General features: G+C 35.8%; 1 protein-coding gene across 2 annotated transcripts in view; it reads left to right on the top strand.

Moving 5' to 3' along the window:
- TASP1 (taspase 1) overlaps window positions 1-26,718 on the top strand; it is a 286,585-nt gene that overhangs the window by 245,689 nt on the left and 14,178 nt on the right. The window contains exon 12 of one of the 2 annotated variants that reach the window (XM_036748085.1): window positions 3,190-3,263. The exons of the other annotated variant lie outside the window; for it this stretch is intronic. Coding sequence (XP_036603980.1) covers window positions 3,190-3,263 — 74 coding nt within the window. The remainder of the gene's footprint in view (window positions 1-3,189; window positions 3,264-26,718) is intronic. 2 annotated transcript variants of the gene reach the window in all.

Genomic DNA, 26,718 nt, shown 5'->3' with positions numbered 1-26,718 from the left:
GAAGTCCGTATCTTCCCCATTTCTTATGGCACAATAGTATTCCATTAATTTCATATACCACAGCTTGTTCAGCCCTTCCCAAATTGATGGGCATCCCCTTGATTTCCAATTCTTTGCCACCACAGAAAGAGCTGCTATAAATATTTTTGTACACACAGATCCCTTTCCCACTTGTATGATCTCTTTGGGATATAGCCCTAGGAGTGATATTGCTGGGTCAAAGGGTATGAACATTTTTATAGCCCTTTGGGCATAGTTCCAAATTGCTCTCCCAAATGGCTGGATCTGTTCACAACTCCACCAACAATGTATTAATGTTCCAATTTTCCCACATCCTCTCTAGCATTTATCATTTTCCTGTTTTGTCATGTTAGCCAACCTGACAGGAGATATGTGGTACCTAAGAGTTGTTTTGATTTGCATTTCTCTAATCAATAGTGTTTCAGAGCATTTTTTCATATGCCTATACGTGTGTGTGTGTGTGTGTGTGTGTGTGTATATTTATATATATGTCTTTAATTTCTTCCTCTAAAAACTGCCTGCTCATATCCTTTGACCATTTCTTATTTGGGGAATGACTTGTATTCCTATAAATTTGGCTCAATTCCCTGTGTATTTTAGATATGAGACCTTTATCAGAGACACTGGTTGTAAAGATTTTTTCCCAGTTTTCTGCTTCCCTCCTAATCTTTGTTGCATTGGCTTTGTTTATACAAAAACTTTTCAGTTTAGCATAATCAGAATTATCCATTTTGCATTCTATAATGCTCTCTATCTCTTGTTGGGTCATGAATTTTTCCCTTTCCCATAAATCTGACAGGTAAACTATTCCTTGCTCTCCCAAATTGCTTATAGCATCAACCTTTATTCCTAAATAATGTACCCATTTTGACTTTATTTTGGTATATGGTGTAATATATGAATCTATGCCCAGGTTCTGCCATACTGTTTTCCAATTTTCCCAGCAGTTTTTGTGAAATAGTCAATTCTTAGCCCAGAAGCTGGATTCTTTGGATTTATTAAAGAGTAGATTTATGGCTAGGCCACCTTCCCTAGCATTTCTTTTCATTAATTCCCTGGATATTCCAGCCTTTTTGTTCTTCCAGATGAATTTTGTTATTATTTTATCCAGCTCTGTAAAATAATTTTTTGGTAGTTTGGTTGGTATGGCACTGAATAAGTAAATTAATTTAGGTAAAATTGTCATTTTTATTATATTAGCTCAAACCACGAGCAACTGATGTTTTTCCATTTAATCATATCTGACTTTATTTGTGTGAGAAGTATTTCGTAATTGTGTTCATGTAGGCCCTGGGTTTGTCTTGGCAGGTAGACTCCCAAATATTTTATAGTGTCTACACTAATTTTAAATGGAATTTCTCTTTCTATAGCTTGCTGTTGGGCTTTGTTAGTAATATATAAGAATGCCGAGGATTTATGTGGGTTTATTTTATATCCTGCAACTTTGCTAAAGTTGTTTATTTAAGTACATCATCATATCATCTGCAAAAAGTGATAATTTAGTTTCTTCTTTGCCTATTCTAATTCCTTCGACTTCTTTTTCCTCTCTTAATGCTAAAGCTAACATTTCTAGTACCAAATTGAATAATAGGGTTGATACTGGACATCCTTGTTTTACCCCAGATCTTACTGGGAATGCATCTAGCTTATCCCCATTACATATAATGCTTGCTGATGGTTTTAGGTAGATGTTATTTATAATTTTAAGGAAGATTCCATTTATTCCTTTGCTTTCTAGTGTTTTTAATAGGAATGGGTGTTGTATTTTGTCAAAAGCTTTTTCTGTATCTATTGAGATAGTCATATGGTTTCTGCTAGTTTTGTTATTGATATGATCAATTATGCTGATAGTTTTCCTAATATTGAACCAGCCTTGCATTCCTGGAATAAATCTTACCTGGTTGTAATTATTATTCTCCTAATAAGTTGCTGCAATCTTTTTGATAATATTTTATTTAAAATTTTTGCATCAATATTCATTAGGGAAATTGGTCTATAATTTTCTTTCTCTGTTTTAACTCTTCCTGGTTTAGGTATTAGTACCATATTTGTGTCATAAAAAGAATTTAGTAGGACTCCTTCTTTGCCTATTTTCCCAAATAGTCTATAAAGTATGGGAATTAATTGTTCTTTAAATATTTGATAGAATTCACATGTAATGATTATCAATTTTTACTTGGAGACAAGGATGAAAGTGGATTTGAAGAAATATCAGTTTTGTATGCAAATACAAGTATATTGTCATGATGGAGAGGGAAATTCAGTAAGACTTGTTGAGTCCATTGACTGTTAGGAGATTTAGAATATCCCAGACTTTGTTTATAGAAGAAAAACCATCTGTAAAAACTTGCTTGCTTGACTTGCGTGATGGTGTTTTCTTATAGCCTTCAGTTGAGAGTCTGCTGAGCAGATTGGCAGATTGGGTGATTAATTAATTATGAGGGAGTAAGCCACATAGCTAAAGAGAACTCTTTTTTTTCCCCTTCTGGTTTTTTTCTTCCACAGATGTCTGGCAAAGGCTTCAAAATCTTAGGATCACTGATCCTAAAGTTGTGTCTGAATTCAAATACTTGTCTTCAGGCTTAATTGGCTGATAGATATAAACAGACTGATGGCCAAGTATTCATAGGCTTCATTGTTGAGTAATGCATTTTGATCATCATAGACTTCTGACATTTTTTAAAAGACAGGTGTAGAGACATTTTCTTTAAAGGCTTGTTGGTTTACCTTGGAAAAAACACACTTTAGTGTGTTACTGTACTCACAAAAATTATTTTTAAAAGCAACCATATTATAGAACATTACATTCACTCAATTTGTATATTTACAGGACTTTACAAAAATACTGCAGGTTGTTAACAGAAGAGCTTTTATTTCTTATATGCAAAAATCATAAATTTTGACAAGGAAGAATTTCAATTTTCATTCCACAATAAATGGTATTACATAGGTTCAAGTATTAAATCATTCTTGACATTTATGCACAGTTTAGTTCAAACCAAGGAGCAAATGGAAAGTATTGAGCATTAATAGTTATGGAAATGTTATCTTTAACTCTTCTATTAAAATGCAAAGATTTATTTTTAACTCTTCTATTAAGATGCAAAGATTTATTTTCTATACTTATTCTGAATGCATTTATTTGTGGTTTTTTTTTCCCTATGGTAGTGGAGTTTCTATGGAGTCATACAACCGAGAGCATGTGTGTTGGATATATGTCAGCCCAGGATGGCAAAGCCAAGGTGAGCCATAGAAATTGCTTTGTAACCTGCAAAATCTAGAACCATTAAAATGTTGTAACAAGCTGACCTGATTCAAGGCTATTCCTTCTGTGCTTCCCTTTGGCACTACTTATGGAGTAGGACTATAGAAGAGCAATGATGAACAGCACAAGATATCAAAGAAACACCTGAGGGAGGTTTGCAGGCCTGGCCCTCTTTTGCTAAGGCCACTCTTAACATCTGTTTGCTTAAGCATAGATAGGGTAGAGCTTCTTCTTTGATATCACGTTTCTTTCCTTTCAGACTTTACAAATAGGATGTGTTATACTCTCAAGGTTTCTTTTCCCTTAACCTCTAAACTTCATGTTACAAATGTTTGTATTAAATTACAAGCTTTTTTAAAAATGTTTTTTATTAATATCTTTTGGTTTTGCCTCATAGTTATTTCCCACTCATTCTCTCCATATTGGACACTGCCTTGTGACAAAAAAACCAGTAAAAATATTTAATATTGAGATTACATCTGGTAGCATATATAATAGTCCGCATTAGTCATCTCCCACTGCTCTGCTGTGATGAAAGATATTTGTTACCTTTTCTCTTTTATTTTTAGTAGTTTTTTGGTTACTTAGAATTCACCTTTTATTTTTTTTATTTGCATTTTTTAACTTTCTGTGTATATTGTTCTCCTGGTTAGGGTTGTTTCACTCCTTATCACTTCATCTTAATTTTCCTGTTTCTCTGTGTCTGTAGACATTTGAGATATAACTGATTGTGTTGTGTGATATTCCTGTGTGTTACAACACTTCAACTAAGAATCACTGAAGTGGATCAGTTGGGTTTTTAATTTTTAAATCCTTTCTTATATTTTGAAATTGTTCAAACAGGCTCAGAAAGCAAATTCTGATCAAATAAAACTGTCACAGTAAGTATCTAAAGACATCATGAACTGGATATTCATGATTAGAAAATGCTTATTTTGATTTTTTTTATGATTAGCTAGCAGCATTCCTGAGAGATCAGAGCTTATAGATGTTTAAGTTCTGGTAGGCTTATCTCAAAGAGTCAGTACATTTATTTTTTAAAAAATTGAGACCCCCACTCCTTTGTTCTACCCTCACCAAACAGAGCACTTCTTCCCATTAGTAGTTACTTATTTGGGTTGGGTTTTTGGTTTTCTTTTAGTAGGTAAACTAAAAATTACTTTGTTTCCTGATGAATGGAAATCTAAACTCTCTGGTGGTCAAATATAAGTTCTGAACTTAGAAATCAGGAATAAAGAAATTATAATTCACATGAGAATTTTCAAAAAATGGATTCTTCACATTAATAACAGATACCATAACAGGATAGCCATCTTAGCTTCCTAACACTTTGAGTGTTGCACACAAATGAGCTATGGTCTTTAATATTTAAAAGTCAGATATTGAGCTTTTACTCAGGTCAGTGTGCTGGGCATAGTGGCAAATACAAGTTTGTCCTCAAGGAATCTGTAATTTAATAGATCAATAGTTTGCTTTCTTGGAGTTAACTGAAAAAAAGTATAATTCTTCAGCTCTGTTTTTTTTTTCTCATGTTAAAACCCCTCTAAGTAATTTTAAAAAACCTTTCTTTTTAAAATTCAGTGACCCAAGCAGAATATATCTAAGAGCTTTGAAGGAAATATATCTCAATTGTATAACACTGAAGCTTCTATCACTCCTTATGTGTTGAATCCAGACTCAAAATAACCTTTAGACAAGCAAAAATTTATGGCATTGAATGCAGCATTAAAGCCAATTGTGTTGTGTACAGTAATATTTATAAAGTCCCTCGTGAGGAAGTGTTCTTGTTATTCCCAGCTGGTGGTGGCCTCGAGAAGACTCTTTAATATTTAACATGAAATCTGGCTAGTAAAGAGAGCTAACAGTGCAACATCATGCCCAAAGATGTTTTGCTCACAGTTGCATCGTTTGACATCTGGTGTATATTGTTTTCATATTGCTGGTAAATTCTCCAGCTGGTAATCTTGATTGGGCTGACAGACACAGCTGCTCCTCTTGCTTCACTTTTAAATTATGTTTTTGACCTTCCTTGAAGAGAGTTAATCCCTCTCCCTTTCTTCCTCCTTTGAGCCTGTGGCTGCAAATGCTTTCCAGAGAAAAACCACAAATGCCTTGGCTGCTGGCTTCTATTGATCAAAAAATCATCTCTTCTGTCATAAAGGCTGGAATTTTATTGTATTGCAAGTAAGACAAAGTTATAGATGGGAAACTGGGCTCAAAATAAAGAGCAGGGCATAGTGAGGCACAATAGTCTTTTTAAAAGAGTAAATATTTGGCATGGTTCCTCTTTTTCCTGACTTCTATGAAAGCATAAATATTGCATTAGTGAGCACACGTTTAGCATGATTGCCAGTTTTCAAAACATAGGGTTCTAGTATCAAAATGAGTAAGGTAGTAGAGTAAGAAAATTATTTTCACCCATCCTTTATCTTTTAAAAACTATCCTCTTTCTGTCCATCACCAAACTTGAACACCAAATCCATTCAGAAGGTACTTGTGGTTTAACCCAAGTAAAGGATTTGAAATAAAGGTTACCTTGGAATCAGAACAGTTAAAAAAGATAATAATCAGAAGCTTCATTTATTATTCTAAAGAGGAACAATTTTAATGATTAATACTTAATTTCCAAAACAACATGACATATAGAAAGTCCTTCACAGTTATATTTCCATAGCTTTTTTTTCTGAATGAAACAAAGATAACTGCAACAATATCTGTCAGGCATAAAGAACACACCGCTCTCTGATAAAATAAATCAATCATAGAATCAGAGAATTCTGGATTTGGAAGGAACCTTAGAAGCTATTCATCCTGTCTCCTCCAACAGATTGCCCCCTCTCTCATCCCCTCTGTCACTTTTCTTCAATCCCGCCCTATCTGCTGGCTTCCTCCCAACTGTTACAAACATGCCTATGTCTCCCTCCTCAAAAAACTCTCACTTGATCCGTCCATCCCTGCTGGCTGTCATCCTACATCTTTTCTGCCCTTCATGGCTAAATTCCTCTATCTACAATAGATGCCTCTACTGCTCTCACTTTTTAACTCCTTTTACAATCTGACTTCCAGGCTTAGCATTCCACTGAAACTGCTCTGTCCAAAGTTACCAATGATCTCTTCATTGCCAAATCCAATGGCTTTTTCTCAACCCTTATTCTTCCTGTCTTCTCTGTAGCCTTTGACCTATTGATCATCTTCTTCTCCTTGATACTCTTTCTTTCTCTAGGTTTTCAAAACACCACTCTCTCCTGGTTCTCCTCCTACCTATTTGACCACTCCTTCTTAGGTTCCTTTGCTAAATCTTTATCCAGGTCACACCCTCTTACTATAGGAGTCTCATGGGGCTTCTTCTCTTCCTCCTCCTACTTCTCCTGGTGATCACATCAGCTTCCATGTATTTAGTTACCTTCTCTATGCTGATGCCTCTCAAGTCTCTCCACTGACCTCCAATCTCACATCTCAAACTGTCTTTCAGACATCTTTAACTGGATGTCCAGTAGACATCTTAAACTTAACATGTTCAAAATTGAGCTCCACTTTTCCCTTAAACCTTCTCCCCTGCCCCTCTTCTCTTTTACTGTAGAAGGCAACACCCTGCTTCCAGTCCCTGGAGTTCACAGCTAGGGTTCCACAGCCCCACGTCTCACTGCCTCTCACTCTATATATTCAATCTGTTGCCAAGGCCTGTCTATTTCATCTTTCCAACATCCTTCAAATATGTCCCTTTTTGTTCTTTGATACTGCCAGCAGATGAGGGCAGACCCTCATCATTTCATATCTGGACTATTGCAGTAGCCTGCTGGTGGATCTGCCCACCTCAAGTCTCTCCCTACTCTAATCCATCCTTCATTCAGCTGCCGAAGGGATTTTCTTGAAGCACAAGTCTGACCATGTCATCCCCCTATTCAGTAAACTCTAGTGGCTACCTATGGCCTCCAGGATCACATGCAAAATCCTCTCTTTCGCATTCAAATTCCTTCATAGCCTAGCCTCACCCTTAGCCTTACAATCTTCTTGCAATTTACACCACATCATGTACTTTTTGATTTAGTGACCTCCTTGCTACGCTACAAACAAGAAACTCCATCTCTCAGCTCCAGGCATTTTCTCTGGCTGTCCCCCACACTTGGAATGTTTTCCACCTACTGACTTTCCTGGCTTCCTTGTAGTCCAAACTAAAATCTGATCTTTTACAGAAAGCCTTTCCCAACCCCTCTTAATACTAGTGCCTTCCCTCTTTTAATTATTTCCTATTTATTGTGTATATAGCTTGTTTGTATATATTTGTTTGTTTATTCCCCGCCCCCCTTTAGACTGCGAGCTCCTTGAGGGCCAGGACTATAGTTTACCTTCTTTTTGTATCCCCAGTGATTATTGATTGATTGAGAGCTACCATTTAATCTAACCCATGCTCAAAAAGGAATCATTCCCACTATAACATACCCAATAAATGTCATGTTGGCTTCTGCTTGTGGACCTTAATGTGATCTGATACTCACTGCCTCCAAAGGCAGCCCATTCCACTTTGGGATACCTCTCATTATTAGGAAGTTTTTTCAAGATATCAAGCCTAAAATCTGGCTCTTTGCAACTTACATCCTTTGTTCCCACTTCTGTCCTCTAAGGCCAACCAGAGGTCTAATCCCTCTTCCACATAACAGACCTTTCAAATTCTTAACTAAACACAGCTGTCATACTCCCTTAAGTCTTCCCCAAATATTCTAGGGAAACATCTCCATTTCTTCAACCAGTCCTCATATGGCATTGACTCAAAGCCCTTCAACATCTTGCTCATCCTCCTTTAGATATTCTAGCTTAAATTTGGTGCCCATAATTGAACACAGTGATATTCCAGATGTAGTCTGACCTTTACAAAGCATAATGGGTCTATCATCTCTTTATTCTTGGAAGCTGTTCCTCTAAACAGACAAAAAAAATGCCTTTTTTTTGGCTGCCACATCACACTTCTGACTCATATTTCATTTATAGGCACTAGAATACTCAGGTATTTTTCTGAAAACCTGACATCCAACTTTGCCTCCCTCATCTTTTGCCTGTGAAGTTGATGTTTTGAACCCAAGTATAAGACCTTACATTTATCCTTTTTGAATTTTATATTATTAGAATCAGCCCAGTGATCTAGCTCATCAAGCTGTTTTGGGATTCTGATCCTCTCATAGAGCATGTTAGTTAACAATCCAGCTTTATGTCATCTGCAAATTTGAAAAACATGCTATAACACTGATTAATATGGTAAATATCACAGAGCCCAACACAGACTCCTGGAGCACTACACTGTAGACCTCCTGCCATGTTGACATTGAACCATTAATAACTATTTTGAATCTGACCAATCAGCTAGTTCTGAATTGAATAGTATTATTAGAAACTTTATAAAATACTTTGTTAAAATCTAGGTAAGCTGTATCTACAATATCTGCATGACATACCAATTTGGTAGCCCCATCAAAAAAAGAAATAAGATTAGTCTAGCATGGCTTGTTATTCATGAGACCATGCTAGCTTTTTGTCATCAGTAGTTTCTTTTCTGGATGCCCATTAACTATGTTTTTAATAATTTGTTCTGGAACTTCCCCAGGAATTACAGTCAACTTACTGCCCTCAAGTTTATAAACTATTCTCTTCTCTTTTTTTGAAAATTTACTCTTCTCCAAGCCTGTCTATTTTCTCCTGTTTCAAAATATCATTGAAAGTGGATTAACCATCTGTACCCAATGATGTAGTTCATCTGGGCCAACTGGCTTAAATTCAAGGATAATTTAGTGATCTCTTATTGTCTCCTTACTTGTCTAGGGTATTCTACTACCTGTTAATCATTTTTGTTTTGTCCTTTCCAGCCCAAAGATCATTCTTCTTGGCAGAGAAAACAGAAAAAAAGTAAGAATCAAAGAGCCTCCTCTACCTTCTCTCTCTTGTTAGTGTAGACAATGCTAAATGCCATGAAAAACTCTTCAAAAATCATTACAGGCGTTTTTAAGTAGTATAACTTTGAACTATTGTTACTTAGGAAATGGGCAATCTAAGAACAGGAAAATTTGCTTATTTAGTATGGCAAAATATTATATTAGATAGAACACCAGGCTAAGACTAAACAGACCAAATTCTTATTCTGCTCACTTTGGAACTTTGGATAAGTCATATTAACCTCCCTGGGTTTCATCTTTGTAAGATGAGAGAGTTGATGTAGATAACCTATAAATTCATAAAGTTCTTTGATTCTGGTTCTTAGTGAGTCCTGTGTGAATTAACTTAAAATTATTAAATATTTATGTTTTATACAGTACCTCCTTAAAACTTTTTTGTAAACATGTTTATGGCAGAAAACGTTTTCTTTTTAATATATGTAGACACAGAGGCAAAAATAAGTAAATTAATTACTCTGGCTTTGTGAAATGAGGGATTGAGCATGGATTATAGATTGTGACCATTGATTTCTCCCAAGTGTTCTTTCCTTGTACAATACTATTTTAATACTATGATGCTGCCAAATAGTATTCAACTTACTGTTATCTCAAACAGTTATTTGAGGTTATTTGTTATTTAGATGTCATATGGCTCTCTCCTGTTGCTGAGTAGAACTAGAGGAAGTCACAAAATAAAAATGACTGGGTTCCACTACAGAATTATGTTGTCTGATTTCAATTGGGTTCTTATTGCAGAGCAAGAAAGAACTTTTACTTATCCCTAATTGAATCTCTATCCCACTCCCCTCTGCAGCAATTTAAAAACTTTCTCTTCTCTCTTAGAGTCTTCTACACTGTATTCTCCACCTATTCCCCACCTCTACCCTCCTGTCTTAGCTAAGGAACCTGCCCCATGCCTTTCTGAGAAAATGGATTCCATCTGCTGGAAGCCTCTTTTTCTCCTCTTCTCTGCACCTCACAAAATCTTGGCATTAACCTCCACCCCATCCCCAAACCTCTCCTTTTCTCCAGTTTTGGATGTTGAATCTAACTCCTTTTTGTGTACCCTTGATCCCATCCTCTTCAGTCTTCTGCAGATTGCTCCTAAAATCATATCCCTCTGATCTTTAGTTTCTCCCTATTTGTTCCTTTCCTTCTGCCTACAAACATGCCCAAGTCTCTCATATCCTAAGAAAAAAAAATAAAAAACCTTCATTCTGCCATCTTCTCTAGTATATCTCTCCTCATTTTCTTAGCCAAATTCCTAGAAAAGCTACTGGTACTCATTGCGTTTGCTTCCACTCATTTCAGTTACTCCTTAGTGTTCTGCAGTTTAGCTTCTGGACTCACTCAAGTGAAATGGCTCTCTCCAAAGTTGCCAAATCTAATGGTGTTTTCTTGGCTTCATGCTTCTTGACCAATCTGCTTCATTCAACACTGTTGACCAGCTTTTCCCTCTGGATATATTTCTCTCAGAGTTTTTGTTTTATTTGGTTTGATGACACTTTTCTCTCTTAGTTTTCCTCTCTTTTTTATGCCATAACTCAGCTTGCTTTGCTGGATCATCACTTGTTATGTCATGCCTCTTCACTGAAGGGTAACCCAAGGCTCTCCTTGGGTCCCCTTCTCTTCTCCTTCAATACCTTCTCACTTGGTGACTTAAATGGCTTGGTGGATAGAGCTCTAGACTTAGAGTAAGGAAGCTCTGAGTTCACATCCTGTCACTACTTTTTTCACTAGGAGCATATCATTTAACCTGTTTCTTCAGCCTTAGCTTCCTCATCTATAAAATGAGGATAGTAATAGTACTTACCTCCCAAGGTCATTGTGAGGATCTAATGAGATAAGGTTTGTAAAATACTTTGCACCCCTTTTTAAAGCACGATTTAGATATTAAATGCTGTTGTTTTTATTATTCATCTCCTGTGGGTTTAATTTTGACTTCTATGCAAAACACTCTCAGATCTCTATTTGCAGTCCTGTCTCTTTCCTAAATATGAGTCATGCTTGACCAACTTCTTATTAGATATTTCAAACTAGATCTCCAGTAGGCATTTCAAACTCAACATGTCCAAAACAAAGTTTTTTATCTTTCCTTTGAAATCTACCCTCTTCCCAAACTTCTTGGTTTCAGATGAGGGTACTACCATCTTCCCAGTCACACGTGTTCTCAATCTTGGTGTCATCCTTGATTCTTCCCTAGCATTCACCCCATACGTCCAATCAGTTGCCTTGTTTGTTTCTACCTTTAAAACATATCTTGTACCTATACCTTTCTCTCTGCTCTTACAGTGACCTCATTCATACCACATCACTTTTTCCCTGCATTATCCTTCTGTTTTGTCTCCCTGCCTCAAGTCTCACCTTATGCTATTTCATCCTCCATATAACTGTCAGAATAATTTCCTAAAGCATAAGTATAACCCTGTCACCCTCATGCTCAGTAAATTCTAGTGGATTTATTTTTTTATTACTAGGACTAAATATGAACTCTCTTTGGCATTTAAAGCCCTTTATATCCTGGCCCCAATCTGTCTTTTCGGTATTGCTACATATTATGTCTCTTCATGTTCCTGTGGTCCAGCCATAGTGTCCTTCTTACTGTTGCCCAGAGTCAATCAATCAACAAGTATTTATTAAGTGCTTACTATGTTCTAGACACTTTGCTAATCTCTGGGAATTCAAATACAAGCAAAAATAAAGACTGTGCTTGCCCTCAAAGGCCTTATATTCTAATAGGGAAGCCAACATGTAAAAGAAAGCCAGAAAGGGGAGACGAGGGAGAAGGTACCTGATATAAGGGCTTGAAGGAAAAATCCAAAGGAATGCAGCCTGGCGCAAAATGAAGAAATAGCTGGCCTGGGCATTCTATTTAAATGGAGGTTCTGTGAGGTGTTATTCAGTCAGAAGGAGGGCCCATGCCCAGGAGCAGAGGGTCTTTCTGAGGTAGGAATTCCAGGGCTAAAGTGATATTCTAGGAAGAAGAAGTTTCTAAGGCATGATGGAGAAATTCAAAAGCATGCTGCTGGATGGGAAATGTACTCCTTTTCCCATCCTTGTACTTTTGCATTAGAATGCACTCTTTCCTCATCTCTACCTCTTAGAAGCCTCATCTCCTTCAAGTTTTGGGGATAAGAATTCATTATTTGGTAAAAATTGCTGGGAAAGCTAGAAAGTAGTCTGGCAGAAATTGGGTGTAGATCAATATCTTACACCATTTAGCTATAAAAAGATTACAAGAAAATCTGAAGAACATAGGACATATTACTTATCAGACTTATGGAAAGGTGAACAATTTATGAATAACAAGAGATGAAGAGCAGGTGAGATGTAAAATGGATAATTTTGATTACATTAAATTTAAAAGGTTTTATACAAATAAAACAAATGTAGCCAAGATCAGACAGTAAGCATAAAATTGGAGAAAAATTTTTATAGATAATTTCTCATATAAAGGTCTGATATCTCAGATATATAAAGAACTTTGTAACATCTATAAGAATACAAGTCATTCCCCAATTGATAAATGGTCAAATGATATGAACAGACAGTTTTCCAATGAAGAAATCAAAACAATGTATAATCATAGGAAAAATGCTCTAAATCATTATTGATTAGAGAAATGCAAATTAAAACAACTTTGAGATATCATTTTACACCTATCTGATTGGCTAAAATGATTTAAGGGGAAAGTGATGAATGTTGAAGGAGAAGTGGAAAAATTGGGACAGTAATTCACTTTTGGTGGAGCTGCGAATTAGCCCAGCCATTTTGGAGAGCAATGTGGAATTATGCCCAAAGAGTTATTAAACTAGTATCCCTTTGCCCCAGGAAAACCACTACTGTTTCCAAAGATGATTATGGAAAAAGGAAAAGAACTTATATATTTTAAAATGTTTATAAAAGCTCTCTTTGTGGTAACAAAGAACTGGAAATTGCAGGGATCCTCATCAACTGGGGAATGGCTGAACGAGTTATGGTATATGATTGTGATGGAACACTACTATGCTTTAAGAAATGATGAGCTCGATGGTCTTAGAAAAACATGGACAGACTTGCATGAAATAACGAAGAGCATAATGAGCAGAACCAAGAGAACATTGTATATAGTAAAAGCAGTATTGTTTTAAGAACAACTTTCAGAGACCAAGTCATTTTGACTATTATATATACCCAAATTAACCACAAAAGACCTATGAAGGAAGATACTATCTGCATCCAGACAAAGAACTGATAAATAGAAGTATGTATAGAATAGTTTTACACACACACACACACACACACACACACACACACTTGTGTCTGAGGGTAGCCATTTCCAGGGTGGGGTTGGGGGAGGAAGGAAAGAAAAATAAAAGAAAGTTACATGATAACTTTATTATACATCTAAAAAGAATAGCAAGTTGTACATAATAGATTTGTAGTTTCATGTCCAATTATCTTTTTTTCTATTCTACTATGTTATGGAAGTGCTTGTTTTATTTTTTTTAAGTTCAGAATAAATTTTAACAGTAATTAAAAATAAAAACGCTCAATTGCCACCTTTCACATGAGGCCTTTTGTGATCCTGTGAGCTGCTAGATCCTTCCTCCCAAAAGTATCCTTGTATGCTATGTACTTTAGGAATTTATGGTCTATAGGAGAAGACAATGCACACATACTTGATATCAGGGATTATTTCCCTCATATTTTTGTACCTGTCTCGTTCAGCACACTACCTAGTACAGATCGGGCACCTAATAAATGCTTGTTGTTTATTAACTGATTAATTAAAGTTGAAAGTGGCAAGAAACTTAGGTTATAGGCCCTCTTATGACATTTGCTGGCTTTGTACCCTTAGAAAAACTACTTAACCTCTCTGCTTTTTGTATTGTACAGAAAGTACTAGTTACAGAGGTGGAAGACTTGGATTCAAGACTTAGTACTACCATCTCTCACTATCTGTATAAACCATTTAACTTCTCTTTCCTCATTTTCGAAATGAAAAGAATAACATTTACACCAGTTACTTCCATAGGATTATTGTGGTAAAAGTACTTTGTAAATACAAGCTATGTTGTTATTATTTATAAAATGGAAATAATATAATTGCCTGTTAACAGAAGAATAAACCAGAGCTCCCATCTGATTCTTACATCCTTTTTTTTGCTTTTAGTAAATATTAGTATTATAGAAGCAAATATATCTGAATTTGACTTGCAGTGCAATATTATGTAACTTTAACATAGTACCTACCATTATTTGTTTCCCAAGAGGAAAGGATTCCAACATTCTTAAAGGATTAAAAACCACAGTTTAAAAGAAAGACCCAGTAATTAGAGACAGCACAGATGAGATTTCTGAAGCCATACTATGACTTCACATGCCTAAAACACAGACATAAGGGAAAGATTAACAGTATAAAACATAGTACATGAAATAGGAAATTATCAAAAGAAATGGAAAGAAAATCTAGGAAGAATAGATGATTGGCATTGTGCCAAATTTAACTTATAAATGTGAACCAACTGGAAGAGGGAATAGAGGACATCTCAGGGAAAAATAGGGAAAAACACATTTGTGGCTCTAGGACCAGACTTTAAACCTACAATTCATTCTGATACGATAGTTCAGAGACTTCAAAATATCTTATGGTTCAGTAGGGCACCACCTTGTTATTGCCACAAGATGTGTTTTGATGAAGTCTGGGTTTTGCTTACAAATTTGCTTTAAAGATCACTTCACTGAATGATTTTATTTAAAACAAAATGTCTCCCCCAAAAAGTAAACCATCACTCATTACTAAGCTGGGTTGGGTTTTTTCCCCCTTGGGGGAAGGGTGGTGATGAAGGGAGGGTGTTGTTGTTTTAGGAACTCCTGGGCAATTGTCTTGGACACTTCAGGGTTCCACTAAGCATCTGGTCTGTTTGTTGTGAATCCTATAAAATAGACTCCAGTTTTATGATAGTGCATGACTGATAGCACGTAGAGATTTACGGGGACGATAACCTAGATTTGAAGGCAACTGCCTAGGCAAAGAATATCCTCTGAACAAATTATAACTGTTTTTAGTAAGCTACTCACACTATTACCCCCTGCAAATAAAGAGTTCCTACTTCCTAGCAACAAATCACATTTTACAAGGTAGTAGGTTATGTGCTACTGATAGGTAATATATTCAGAATGCATCTCAAATTATTTATCATTTTGTAGACTAGCTACAGGAGTTGAGTAATAAGTGATCCATTTGTTCCTTTTAAAAAAAGTTCTATCACTATTTCCAAATGTAACAAGTTAACTTTCTGTTTCATCCATTTAAATCTGCAACCAGGGAATGAATATTTCTTTGGATCAGGTTTTTAGAAATCTAGTAGAATATTCCAGAGATAGATCTATGAAACACACACACATATTTTAATGGTCCAGTTGTCTTTAGCAAAAGGATAATTTTTTTGAGTGGTAGGTAATGGTTTTATGTCCAATTAGCCTTATGCCTTAAGCTTTTTTCTCAAAAAAAGAATCCCCCATTTTTGGCAAGTAGATTAATCTTTAGAGATTAAATATGCCAGTATGAATGCTTCAGTTAGTGATCTTTAATATTAAATTCATATATCCACCTATAATGTATTGTGGAAGCTGGTGTAAAGTGTTGGTCTAAGCCTAATTTCTGCCAGCCTTCTTTCCAGTTTTTCCAGCAGTTATTATTAAATAAGGAATTTTTTTCCTAAGTGATTTGTTTTCCACTTTATCACCTACTGGGTTATTAGATTCTATTGTTTGTGATTCTCCCTTGTCTACTCTGTTCCATTGATCTCTCTATTTTTTTAACCAATGCCAGATAGTGCTGATGACTGCTGCTTTATGATATAATTTGAGGTCTGGAAGTGTGATTTCCCTGTTGCTCCTACTTCTTTTCATCATTTCCCTTGAAGATATTCTAGATCTTTTGTTTTTTCAAGTGAATTTTGTTATTATTTTATCAAGCTTTATAAAGTATCCTTTGGTAACTTGATTGCCATGGCATTAAAAGTGTAAATTTATTCTCATGGTATTGTCATTTTTATTATATTGGCACAACCTAGGCATGAATATTGAATATTCTTCTAGTTATTTAAGTTCTTCATTTCTTTAAGGAACATTTTGTGATTTAATCCATGCAAGCTTTTATGTGCTTTAGGAGGATGATCCACAGATATTTTGTAGATATTTGGAATGGAATTTCTGTTTCTATGATTGCTTCTGGAGTTTTGTTGATATGTAGAAATTCTGTTGATTTTTGAGTATTTATTTTATAGCCTGCAACTTTGCTGAAGCTATTAATTGTCTCAGTTAATGTATTTGATGATTCCCTAGGGTTTTCCAGATAAACCATCAAATTAACAAAAAGGAAATTTTTATCTCCACTTTACCTATTTTTATGCCTTTAATTTCTTTTTCTTATCTCACTGCTGTTGCTAGCATTTCCACAGCAATGTCAAATAACAATGGGGAGAGTGAGCATCCTTGCTTCATTACATATTTATTAGAAAAGGTTCTAGTGTAACCCTGCTGTATACGATACTTGCTTTTAATTTTAGGTAGTTTTGTATAATATTAAAATAAAGTCCCTCTATGCCTATAACTTATAGGGTTTTTAGTATAAAGGTTGGTACTTTGTCAGCAGGTTTTTATGTATCTACTGAGCCAATCATATGGTTTTGGATGTTTTGGTTTTTTATTTGATTTATCATATTGATTGTTTTCATGATATTGAGCCATCATTGCATCCCTGATGTAAATCTCACTTGGTCATAATGAAAGATTTCTTAGATAAATTGTCTGTTTGATAGGATAGTGCTTAAAATTTTGAATCAATGTTCATTAATGATGTTGGCCTGTAGTTTTCTTTCTACATTTTATCTGTTCCTGGTTTAAGCATTAGGATTACATTTATCTCATAAAAATATTTTGGTAGATTGCTGTCTTTCTCAATTTTTGAGAGTAATTTATGATACTAATTTGTGAGAGCAATGTGAGAGTAATATGGGTACTAACTGTTCTTTAAACATTTGACAGAATTCTTCCTGTGAATCCTTATCAGAAAGCAGAATTTTTTCTGTGGTAATTTCTTTACACCTATATCTGTTTCCTTTTCTGAAATTAGGTTATTTAAGATCTCTATCTGGTCTTCTAATAGGTTGAATAATTTATATTTTCAAACATATTCATCTATATCTTTTGTGTTCTTGATTTTTTTAATTTATAACTTTGTGTAATATGTTCTGATATTTTTTATCTCTTTTTGGCTTCTTATGATTTCCCCTAGTTCATTTACTATTTTATTGATATGATTTTTTCTTTTTAATCAGATTAGATAACGGTTTATCAATTCTAAGTCTTTTCAAAGAATCAGCTTTTAGTTTTATCATTTCTGTGGAGCTTTTGTTTCCAATTCATCTATTTTCTTCTAATCTTTAATATCTCCTCTTTTGTGCTTATTTTCAATTTATTTGTTGGCTTTCTAATTTATTAAAATGCATATTCAATTCATTAATCCTCTCTTTTTCTACTTTGTTAATGTATGTTTGTAAGGATATGGTTTTTCCCCTGAGGACTGCCTTAGTTGCATCACAGAAATTTTCATATGTTGTTTCATCACTATCATTTTCTTTTAAACAGTTGTCAGTTCTTTCAATGATTTCTTCTTTGACACACTCTATATTTAGGATTTCATTTAAGTCTTCATTTGGTTGTGTGTCTTTTGTTTGTGGTACTTGAACCAGGTGCTTCTTTTATAGTCTGCTTTTTGCATTTGTTTGTCATATCTCTGTTCCCTAGTACATGATCAATTTTTATAAAAGTTTCATATGGTGCTGAGAAATATGTATGTTCTCTTGACATCCCATTTAGAAGATATGTCTTTTAACCCTTCTTTCTCTTGGAATTTATCTTGTTCCATATTTTCCCTTTTTTTATCTTTTGGTTAGATTTATCCAAAATAGACAGAGGGATATTGGAGTCTCCTGTCATTATTGTGTTACTGTCTATCTCTTCTTGTAGCTCAGATAAGATTTCCTTTATGAATTTGGGTACATTTGCGTGTCTAAGTTTATTACTAATATTGATTTGTTGTCTGATTCATTTTAGAATAACATAGTTTCCTAGCTTATCCCATTTTATTGTTTCACTGTTTTGCCTTTCTTCAAATAGCATAATTACAACTCCTTCTTTTTTGGATTCACTTCATGCTTAGTAAAAATTCTTTTCCATCCTCTCAGTTTTATTTTGTGGATATCTATATTTTTTTAAATGTTTCTGGTAAGTAACAGGTTGTAGAGTTTTGTTTTCTTATCCTATGTCACTTTTTTTCATTTTATTAGATTGTTTAATCCAACCTAATTTAATGAGTTGGATTTATATTTTTCTCCATCTGTCTCTAATATTGTTTTTTTTTTGAAAGTGCGATTCCCCCCCTTTTCTACTATAAACATAACTTTACCTTAATCTTTTTTTTTTTGCAGGGGGGAAGGCAGGGCAATTGGAGTTAAGTTACTTGCCCAAGGTCACACAGCTAGTAAATGTGTCAAGTGTCTGAGGCCAGATTTGAACTCAGGTACTCCTGACTCCAGGGCTGGTGCTCTACTCACTGCACCACCTAGCTGCCTCAACCTTAATCTTTTTTAAGATGGCCCTGTTCCCATTGGCTCTCTGCCCCTCATCTCGATCCCACCCTCTCTCATTTGTTACCCCTTTCCCTTTAGGGTTTTATTAGTTTCTCTATCTCTCCTGCTTTTATCTGGTTTTGTAATTCTGTTTTCTTTTTTCTTTCTCATTTAAGTAGATTTTTCCTTCCTCTCTTCCCCTTCAAGTAGTCCTTTTCATTAGTTTTTGAAATTTCATTTTTTACATCCCTTTCCAAAAAGGATTTCTCTGACTCTTAATTATGCATCCTCTCTGATTACTCATTCATGACCCCTATACTACCTAGTCTCTCTCTTTTCTCTTTCTTTCTTATGTAATCCAGGCTTCCAAGGTATGGCATCTCCCATCTAGGTGGTTTCTGCCATTGGCCTATAGACCTTGCTCCATGGATCCCTGTTTTCCATTGTACCCCACTCCCAAAACAATGCCAATTATTTCAGATGTCAGAGAGGACCCTGTCCCATAGTTGGGCCTCTCCCCCACCACATCCTTGATTATGCAGCCCACCACTCATCTATATACCCTCCTTTGGTTATCTTTTTTCCCCATTTGCCTCAAAATCCTTGGTCCATTCTCTCCCACACCCCTGATCCCAATTGCCCACAGGAGTTCCTCCTTCTCCTTACCTTGAGGTAGGATGAGTAGACTTTTCAGGTACCAAATCCCCCAGACCACATTCAGCCCAAGGTCTCCATCTTCCTTCACAGACTATCTCTCTTCATACATAGGAGCATTTGTCAATGGAATGCCCTCCTATCACCAAAGCAGAATACCTTCTTTTATCTTTTCAATGCTTTCTCCCACCTCTGCATCCACTGCCCTGTAGGGTCTTCTTTTTCTAAGACCATAGAGTTCTCCACATTGTTAGCACTCTATTTGACCTGGACACAGCGTACATTCCTCTCTATCCCTTTTACCCTTCCCCACCTTTCATGTACCCTCCCATGTGGTCATGTAATCTCACTGAAAACAACACAAAACAAAATTAAAACCATTGATTGACCTATAGGGAGTGTGTTTCCAGGTTTTGTCCATAAACCATCATGCCTGCCTCTCTCCTGTTAGCTTCACCAGACTTCTGCCTTTACCCCTGTCTCTGTGTATATTTAGAAAGACATTTCTTATTAGTCTATCTGCTGTCATTCTGTTTCTGTTGTACTGCATTTTCTTACTCCTCCTATATTTCTGTTGTTTGGGGTATTTGAGAAGCAAATCTCTCCTTTTTTTTTCATGTATGGTTAAGCTTAATTTAAGCTTTGGAGCAGGTAGGTGGCACAGCAGATAGAGTGCAGATCTTGGAGTCAGGAAGGCTCATCTTCCTGAGTTCAAATCTGGCTTTGGACACTAGCTGTGTGACCCTGGCTAAGTCACTTAACCCTATTGCTTCAGTTTCCTCATCTGTAGGATGAGCTGGAGAAGGAAATGGCAAACCACTCCAGTATCTTTGCCAAGAAAACCTAAATGGGCTCATGAAAAGTTAGAAATGACTGAAAAATGACTGAACAACAAAAAGCTCAGATTTTTGTAGGATAGATCACCCTGGGCTGCATCCTGAGCTCCATTGATTTTTTGGAATTACTTCATTCTCTTCTGTGGTGTTTTGGGGTTTTTTTTTGGTACACAAAGAATAGTTTTGCATTGTTTTAATTTCCTTTCCTTTGTATTTGAAGGTTTTTCTCCTGATCACTTACAGAACTTGTTTCTCAATTGAATTGTTCAGTTTAATGCCAATATGCCTTGAGTCTGTAGCTTTAGATTTTTTCTGGAGGTGATCTGTGAATTATTTCAATTGGTATTTCATTTGTTTTGTTCAAAAAGTTTTGGGCAGTTCCCTTCTATTGTGGTATTAAGTATTTTTGTCCTATCATATTCTTCTTTGAGGCTTATGATCTTTTAATGTTGTTGTTTTTTCTTCTCTTCTAAATTGTCTTTCACTTCTGTGTATTTACATTCCCAATTTATTGTTTTCTCTTTTGTTTCTTTGGTGAAGCTTGCCATCACAGATTCCAGTTTTTCTGTTCTATCCATTATTATTGCTGTTCTGCCTTTATAATTCTCATTTCTCTTTTGAACTATTCAGGAACAGCATGTTGTGCACCCATATTCTCCTCATGTTCCACAGAGTCCTCTGTCTCACCAAGATCTCTACCCTACCCTAAGTGACTTTTGGGTGGTGTTCAGCACTTGCCCTAGCTGGATGATATGCCCTTTCCCTCAGGCTTAATAGAGTGCTGCCCAGAACACACACACACACACACACACACACACACACACACACACACACACACGATGTCCTGTCCTGGTATCCTGTCCCATCCCATTTCCTCTGTTCCTTAGTTCTCTAACCTGGTGTCAGCAGTTCGTAGAGCTGCTGTGTTAGTCCCAAAGCACTGACCACCCTGGCATTGACAATTCAGAGCTCAGCCATGCTGGTGCCAGAATTTTATATATGTTGAAACCAGCAGGTCATAGAGCTACTGCACTAGTATTATGGATTTGTCCCCTCCAGCACCAACAGTTCAGAGCTTTGTAGTGCTGGTACTATGGGGTTGTGGATGCCAGTCTTCTGTCATGACCCAAGCAAACTTTCACACCCTGGATCTAAGATCTTCATGGCAATAGAAGAAGAGAGAAGGGACTGGGGTTTGAGGGTGAGTTTTGTTGTAAGAGCTTTTTTAATCCTCTTTTGGATTCTGGATGTCCTAGACCATGTAGATACCTGAAGTTCCTTTATTTTTAGTGCTTATTTTCTGTTTTGGAGAGTTTTGAGAGGTTGTGGGAATCAGAGAAAATGTTAAGTCCTTTTTTTTATCACCTGATCTAGAAGTACCAAATACTTCATTTTAAAAATACAATTTTATAACTTTGCAAACTTGAAACTTTTTTGTCTGAGAATATTTTTTACCACATTAAGTCACCATCACCTTCACAGCATCTCTGATATGCATTTCCTTCTCTTACTCCACATAACTGCCACCTTTTTTCAAGCCTCCTTTTTTCCTCATTTTTAGTGCCTTCCCTGTGAGGTTACCTCTGGTTTCCCCTATACATATCTTCTCTGTACATAATTGTTTCCTTGACTGCCCTATTAGAATGTGAACTCCTTGAGGTCAGGGACAGTGCTTTTGCTTGTCTTTGTATCTTCAGCACTTAGAACAGTACCTGGCACATAGTAAACACTTAAAAGGTTGCTGATAATGATCAGTTCCTGATAACCCTTGCATATAATTGGTGCATGCCTATGATCTCTTGGGCATTGCATTAGTCACTATATGTGTGAGCCTAATTGTATGATGCTACCTTATATATGTGAGCTCAGTGTTATAAAGTTATCTTCTTATATTTTCTGCATCTAAAATTTTGGCATATTGGGCAGACCCAAACCTCATAATGTAATTATACCATATCATGAGAAAAGTGTACCTCACAATGACATGCTTTGGTCCAAGTGCAAAGTGATTATGCAGTAGGGTTTCTTTTGCTTCTCCTGTTTGGCAAGGTATGGAGAGAGCAAAGGTAATTAAAGTCCCCCAAACTGTGATCACATATCATCTCCCTGCTCTGTAGGTATTAAAGTAATTGTAAGTCTCAAAAGAATTGAGGCCAATATAAACTACTATATACTGCTGATGAAGTGTTTTCAATGCCGTGTGGTTTGTATGGATATGGCAGCGGACTGTGAAATGGCTGTTTTACTGGGATTCACTAGCAACCATCTAACTTTATGCAAGTTATGAACTTCTGATGTGGAAAGTATTTGTTATCTATATAGTAAAGGGGAATTCTTTGCAGGATTTGGTACTGCCTAAAAAGCATGCAGTATCACTAAAGAGGATTAGAATTATTTATAAGAACTAGCTGTAAAATAGTTTTTTCTGTTGCTAGAACTTTGGTTTGTCTTTTAGATTGGATGTTGAAGAAAGCCAAAGTTGCTTTGTGTATAGCCACATGGTTTCTGAATTTTTAGGGGCTGGAAACACTAGCATCTGGAAATCCAGATTATTTGTCTTTATTACAACCCTTCCACAAAAGTAATTAGATATTTCAAATACTGTTAAGTTTTTATTCAATACCATTAAATTCAGGTGCCAGTATTAAAAAGCATATCTTTATGTCTGATCTGTGCTTTTTAAAAAAAATTATTCTTGGTATACCCATTCTACTTCATCCTAAATAAAGATTAAAGTTTCTTTATAGTGGTTATAACCTCTACTTTTGATGTGCTATAAACATAGCAACACTATAGATGGTAGAAAAACAACCTTTTAATAGTAACTAATTGAGACATTTGGATACGGTTGAGCTATTTTCTCTATTTACATTCCTTTCAAATAGTTCTGTGTGTGATAAGTAGTAGGTACTGACAATTTACTGTTATACTTTTGAGCTGTCATCACTGTACTACACATGTTTGGACTATCCTGTCAGTTGCAGCATTGAAAAGACAGAAAATTCTAATTTGGAATGAGGGTTTTGTTAAAACTTTGCTATAGGAGATGCTTATCGTAGTCCAAACTACTTGAAAACAGATTTTTCTTCCCTTGAAGCAGAAAATTAATCTTTTCCTACATTTGGTTGCACCTCTTTCCAATGAAAAACCATAAAACCTACTAACTTCCCCACTGATGATTATTGTTGTATTAAAGTAAAATTTTGAATAATTGGAACCTAACTGAATAGAACCCTCACTTAACCAGAATATTTTTACAATCCTCTTTAAGAAGGAATAATCTTATCTTGAAAAAACAAATTTACATCAGGGATTTCATAATAAACAAGACCAAAAAAATTTTTAAGAGAATGCCTACTCTCCCATATTGTCTGTGTCTCTAGCCACAGTACTTTACCAAGACAATTAATCTAGGGAATGACAATCAAGGGAAATCTAGGGAAAGTCAATCAAGAAAGTTTAAAGGAGGGAGAACAGTGAAACATGGAAAGGACAATGCCCGTAGGGTCAGAAGGCCTAATTTTGAGCCTAGCTTTCTCACTTAATAGCCACAAGACTTTGTGAATGATGGTAATTCACCATATTTACATATCACTTTCTAGTTTAAGAAGCTATGGGGTAGGTACTACAGATATCACCATTTTACAGAGAGGAAACTGAGGTGTAGAGATAGAAAATTATTTATCCCAACTCACTCAGCAAGTGGCAGATTCAGTTGTAAATCCATTGCTTTTTCCATTTGGTACCATTTAATCATTCTGAGCCTTCCTCATCAATCCCTAATCATAACTTATTTGTAATAGTCCTTTAACATTTGGAGCCCAAGTATTTTCTTCTCTGTTTTACAAATGAGTAAACTAAGACACTGAGAGGCTATGACTTGCTGAGGGGAAATTCAAACCCAAGTTACTCAATACTCTTTCAATTATTCCATTTAACCTTTGTACCAAAATACCTCTCAAGTGGACCTAATAATACTTATAGCACAGAAATTTTAGGATTGTCATAAGAAAAGTGGTTTGTTATCAGTAAAAGTGTCACATAATAGGTGTACCATTCATGATAGAAGTGCAACCCTATGTAATTCAGAAAAATTTTCTGTATTTCAGTTGGCAACAAGGTTTTTCTATTTAATTCTCGATTAGCCAAAAAGTTAAGATAACTGAAATAGACCATTCCAAGCATTTGAGACAATCAACACTTTACTCTTATAATTGATATTGCCTAGGCTGGAAAATTCTAAAGTCTTTAGGAGTTTAGATAGATTTTCTCTACTTACGTTTGAGTCTTAATAAAATACCCGAGTGGTTGGCTACAATCACAATATCCACCTCTCATTTCCTGTGTTAACAGTATGCTTTATTTTTCAGTTTAACAAATATTTATTAGCATTTTTTCAAAGCATTGCTATATGCTAGGAATACAAAGATAGAAACTATTTTGTCCTAAAACCGTTTACATTCTACTTTCCTCTAAAACAATTAATAAATGTGTGGAGGGCGGAGGGGGGTTAGTGACAGGAGGAAAAAATGAACCTTTTTTTTTTAAGGAATCTAATTGTAGGCTAATCTAATTGTCCTTGCACTGTTCAGTTTCAACAGCAAAAAGTTATTAAACTCCTACTACATGAAAGACATTGATTTGGTGTTAAGGCCAAAAACAGAAAAGCCTCCACCTTCAGGGAGCTTACATTCTACTGGAGGTGGGGAAGGGCAGAGGGAAAGTGGGGAAGGGAAATGTGGGGTGTGTGTGTGTGTGTGTGTGTGTGTGTGTGTGTGTGTGTGAGAGAGAGAGAGAGAGAGAGAGAGACAGAGAGACAGAGAGACAGAGAGACAGAGAGACAGAGAGAGAGACAGAGAGACAGACACAAAGAGAATGAGAGAGACAGAGAGAACACTAACATAACAATGATGAGATCAAAGAGAGACCTCAAGGAGTAGATGATATCTAGGTTTAGCCTTGAATGTTGACTAGGATTCTGAAAAGAAGAGATGAAAAGGAATTCATTCCAAGCATATAGAGTGTTTTGTGAGAATTCACCAAGGCAGAAAAGGGGAAGTCAAAGTTAGGGGAATGGGAATTCCAGTCTGGCTAGAATGTGAAATTTATGAAAAAAAGTAGTATGAGATAAGGCTAGAAAGTAAGGTAGAAGCTAGATTGTGGAGGGCCTTAAAGTACCAGTCCAAGGAGCTTGTGATTAGGGCAGTGACATGATCAGACCTGTGCTTCAGCACAGTAAACTGGCACAGTCTAGGGTTATTGGTTTGTTTTTGTTTTAATCATCGAGATTTCATGTTGTATGTGTTACATGGAGATTTTTAAAAATCATTTTAAATGTGTTACTCAGAAATGCCTGGATAGGTTACTGCCCCTCTTCTTTAAGTGTTGGCATTCTCAAGGAAATTTAAAAAAAAAAAACAGCTTGACTCCTCCATCCCCTGTTCTTGATATGTTCGGTGCAGATATGTCATTCCTGCTACTTGAAATTGATTCATTTTATCAATGACTTTTGAAGCAGTGAAAGTTGTGTTAGAAAGTACTATGGAGATTGTACATGAATGTAGACCCACTTAGGTCTGTAGCCTCCAGAAATGACCACTTTCCTTCATTCCCTTGTGTCTTTAGTACATGCAAAGACTCCCTGCGGTCTTGTTGAACTGGTAGAATCTTGGCAATTACCTCTGTGCGGAGGTTCTAACAGCCTGCCTTTCTGGACTGAATAACATGCCTCTGTATTACCCTCCAGGCCCTTTAGGCATTATGACATGATCATTATAACTTTAGGTTTGCAAATTCAGCCTTTATGAGAGATTTATTTTTCCCTCAAAAAAACTGAACCTTTCATGGATATTCTCTAACTAGTTTGCCTTAGCCATCTGGGCCAAACTTAACAAGTAATGACTTTGCCTGAGTCAAATATGCCTCTTTCCTCTAGACCTCCCTACAGATTTATTATTGTGAATTTTTCATACCTTATTTTAAAAATAACCTCTTTGCTAAAAGTTTAAGTAATAATTTCTTTTAAAAAAACTATTATTTTAGGTATTCATTTCTTTTAAAACTTGGTCTGAGCACAATTTGGTACTTTTCTCACTAAACCTTAACTTTCTTTTATCTACTTACCCTTGGAATCAAAAGCTTTTTCCAAAAGTTTATCTAGACTCATCTGCGTGGTAAGCATCAAGCTCAGGCTGTTTATCTTTTTGCCTTACCCAAAGTGGGTCTATTTGATTCAACAAGTATTTATTGGGTGCTTCTTATTACACATAAGAATGCATACACACTGTGCTGCATGCCGAAGGTGATGTGCTAGTGGCTATATAAATTCCCATGGCCAATAAAGATAACTTTTTCCTTTGCAGTGCAGTTTCTTTCTTCCTTCTTTTCTTTCTTGAAATAAA

The sequence above is a fragment of the Trichosurus vulpecula genome, chromosome 3 (assembly GCF_011100635.1).
Source record: "Trichosurus vulpecula isolate mTriVul1 chromosome 3, mTriVul1.pri, whole genome shotgun sequence".
Classification (NCBI taxonomy): Eukaryota; Metazoa; Chordata; class Mammalia; order Diprotodontia; family Phalangeridae; genus Trichosurus; species Trichosurus vulpecula.
Note: the sequence above shows the minus strand (reverse complement) of the source record. Positions and strands in the feature narration are given on the sequence as shown.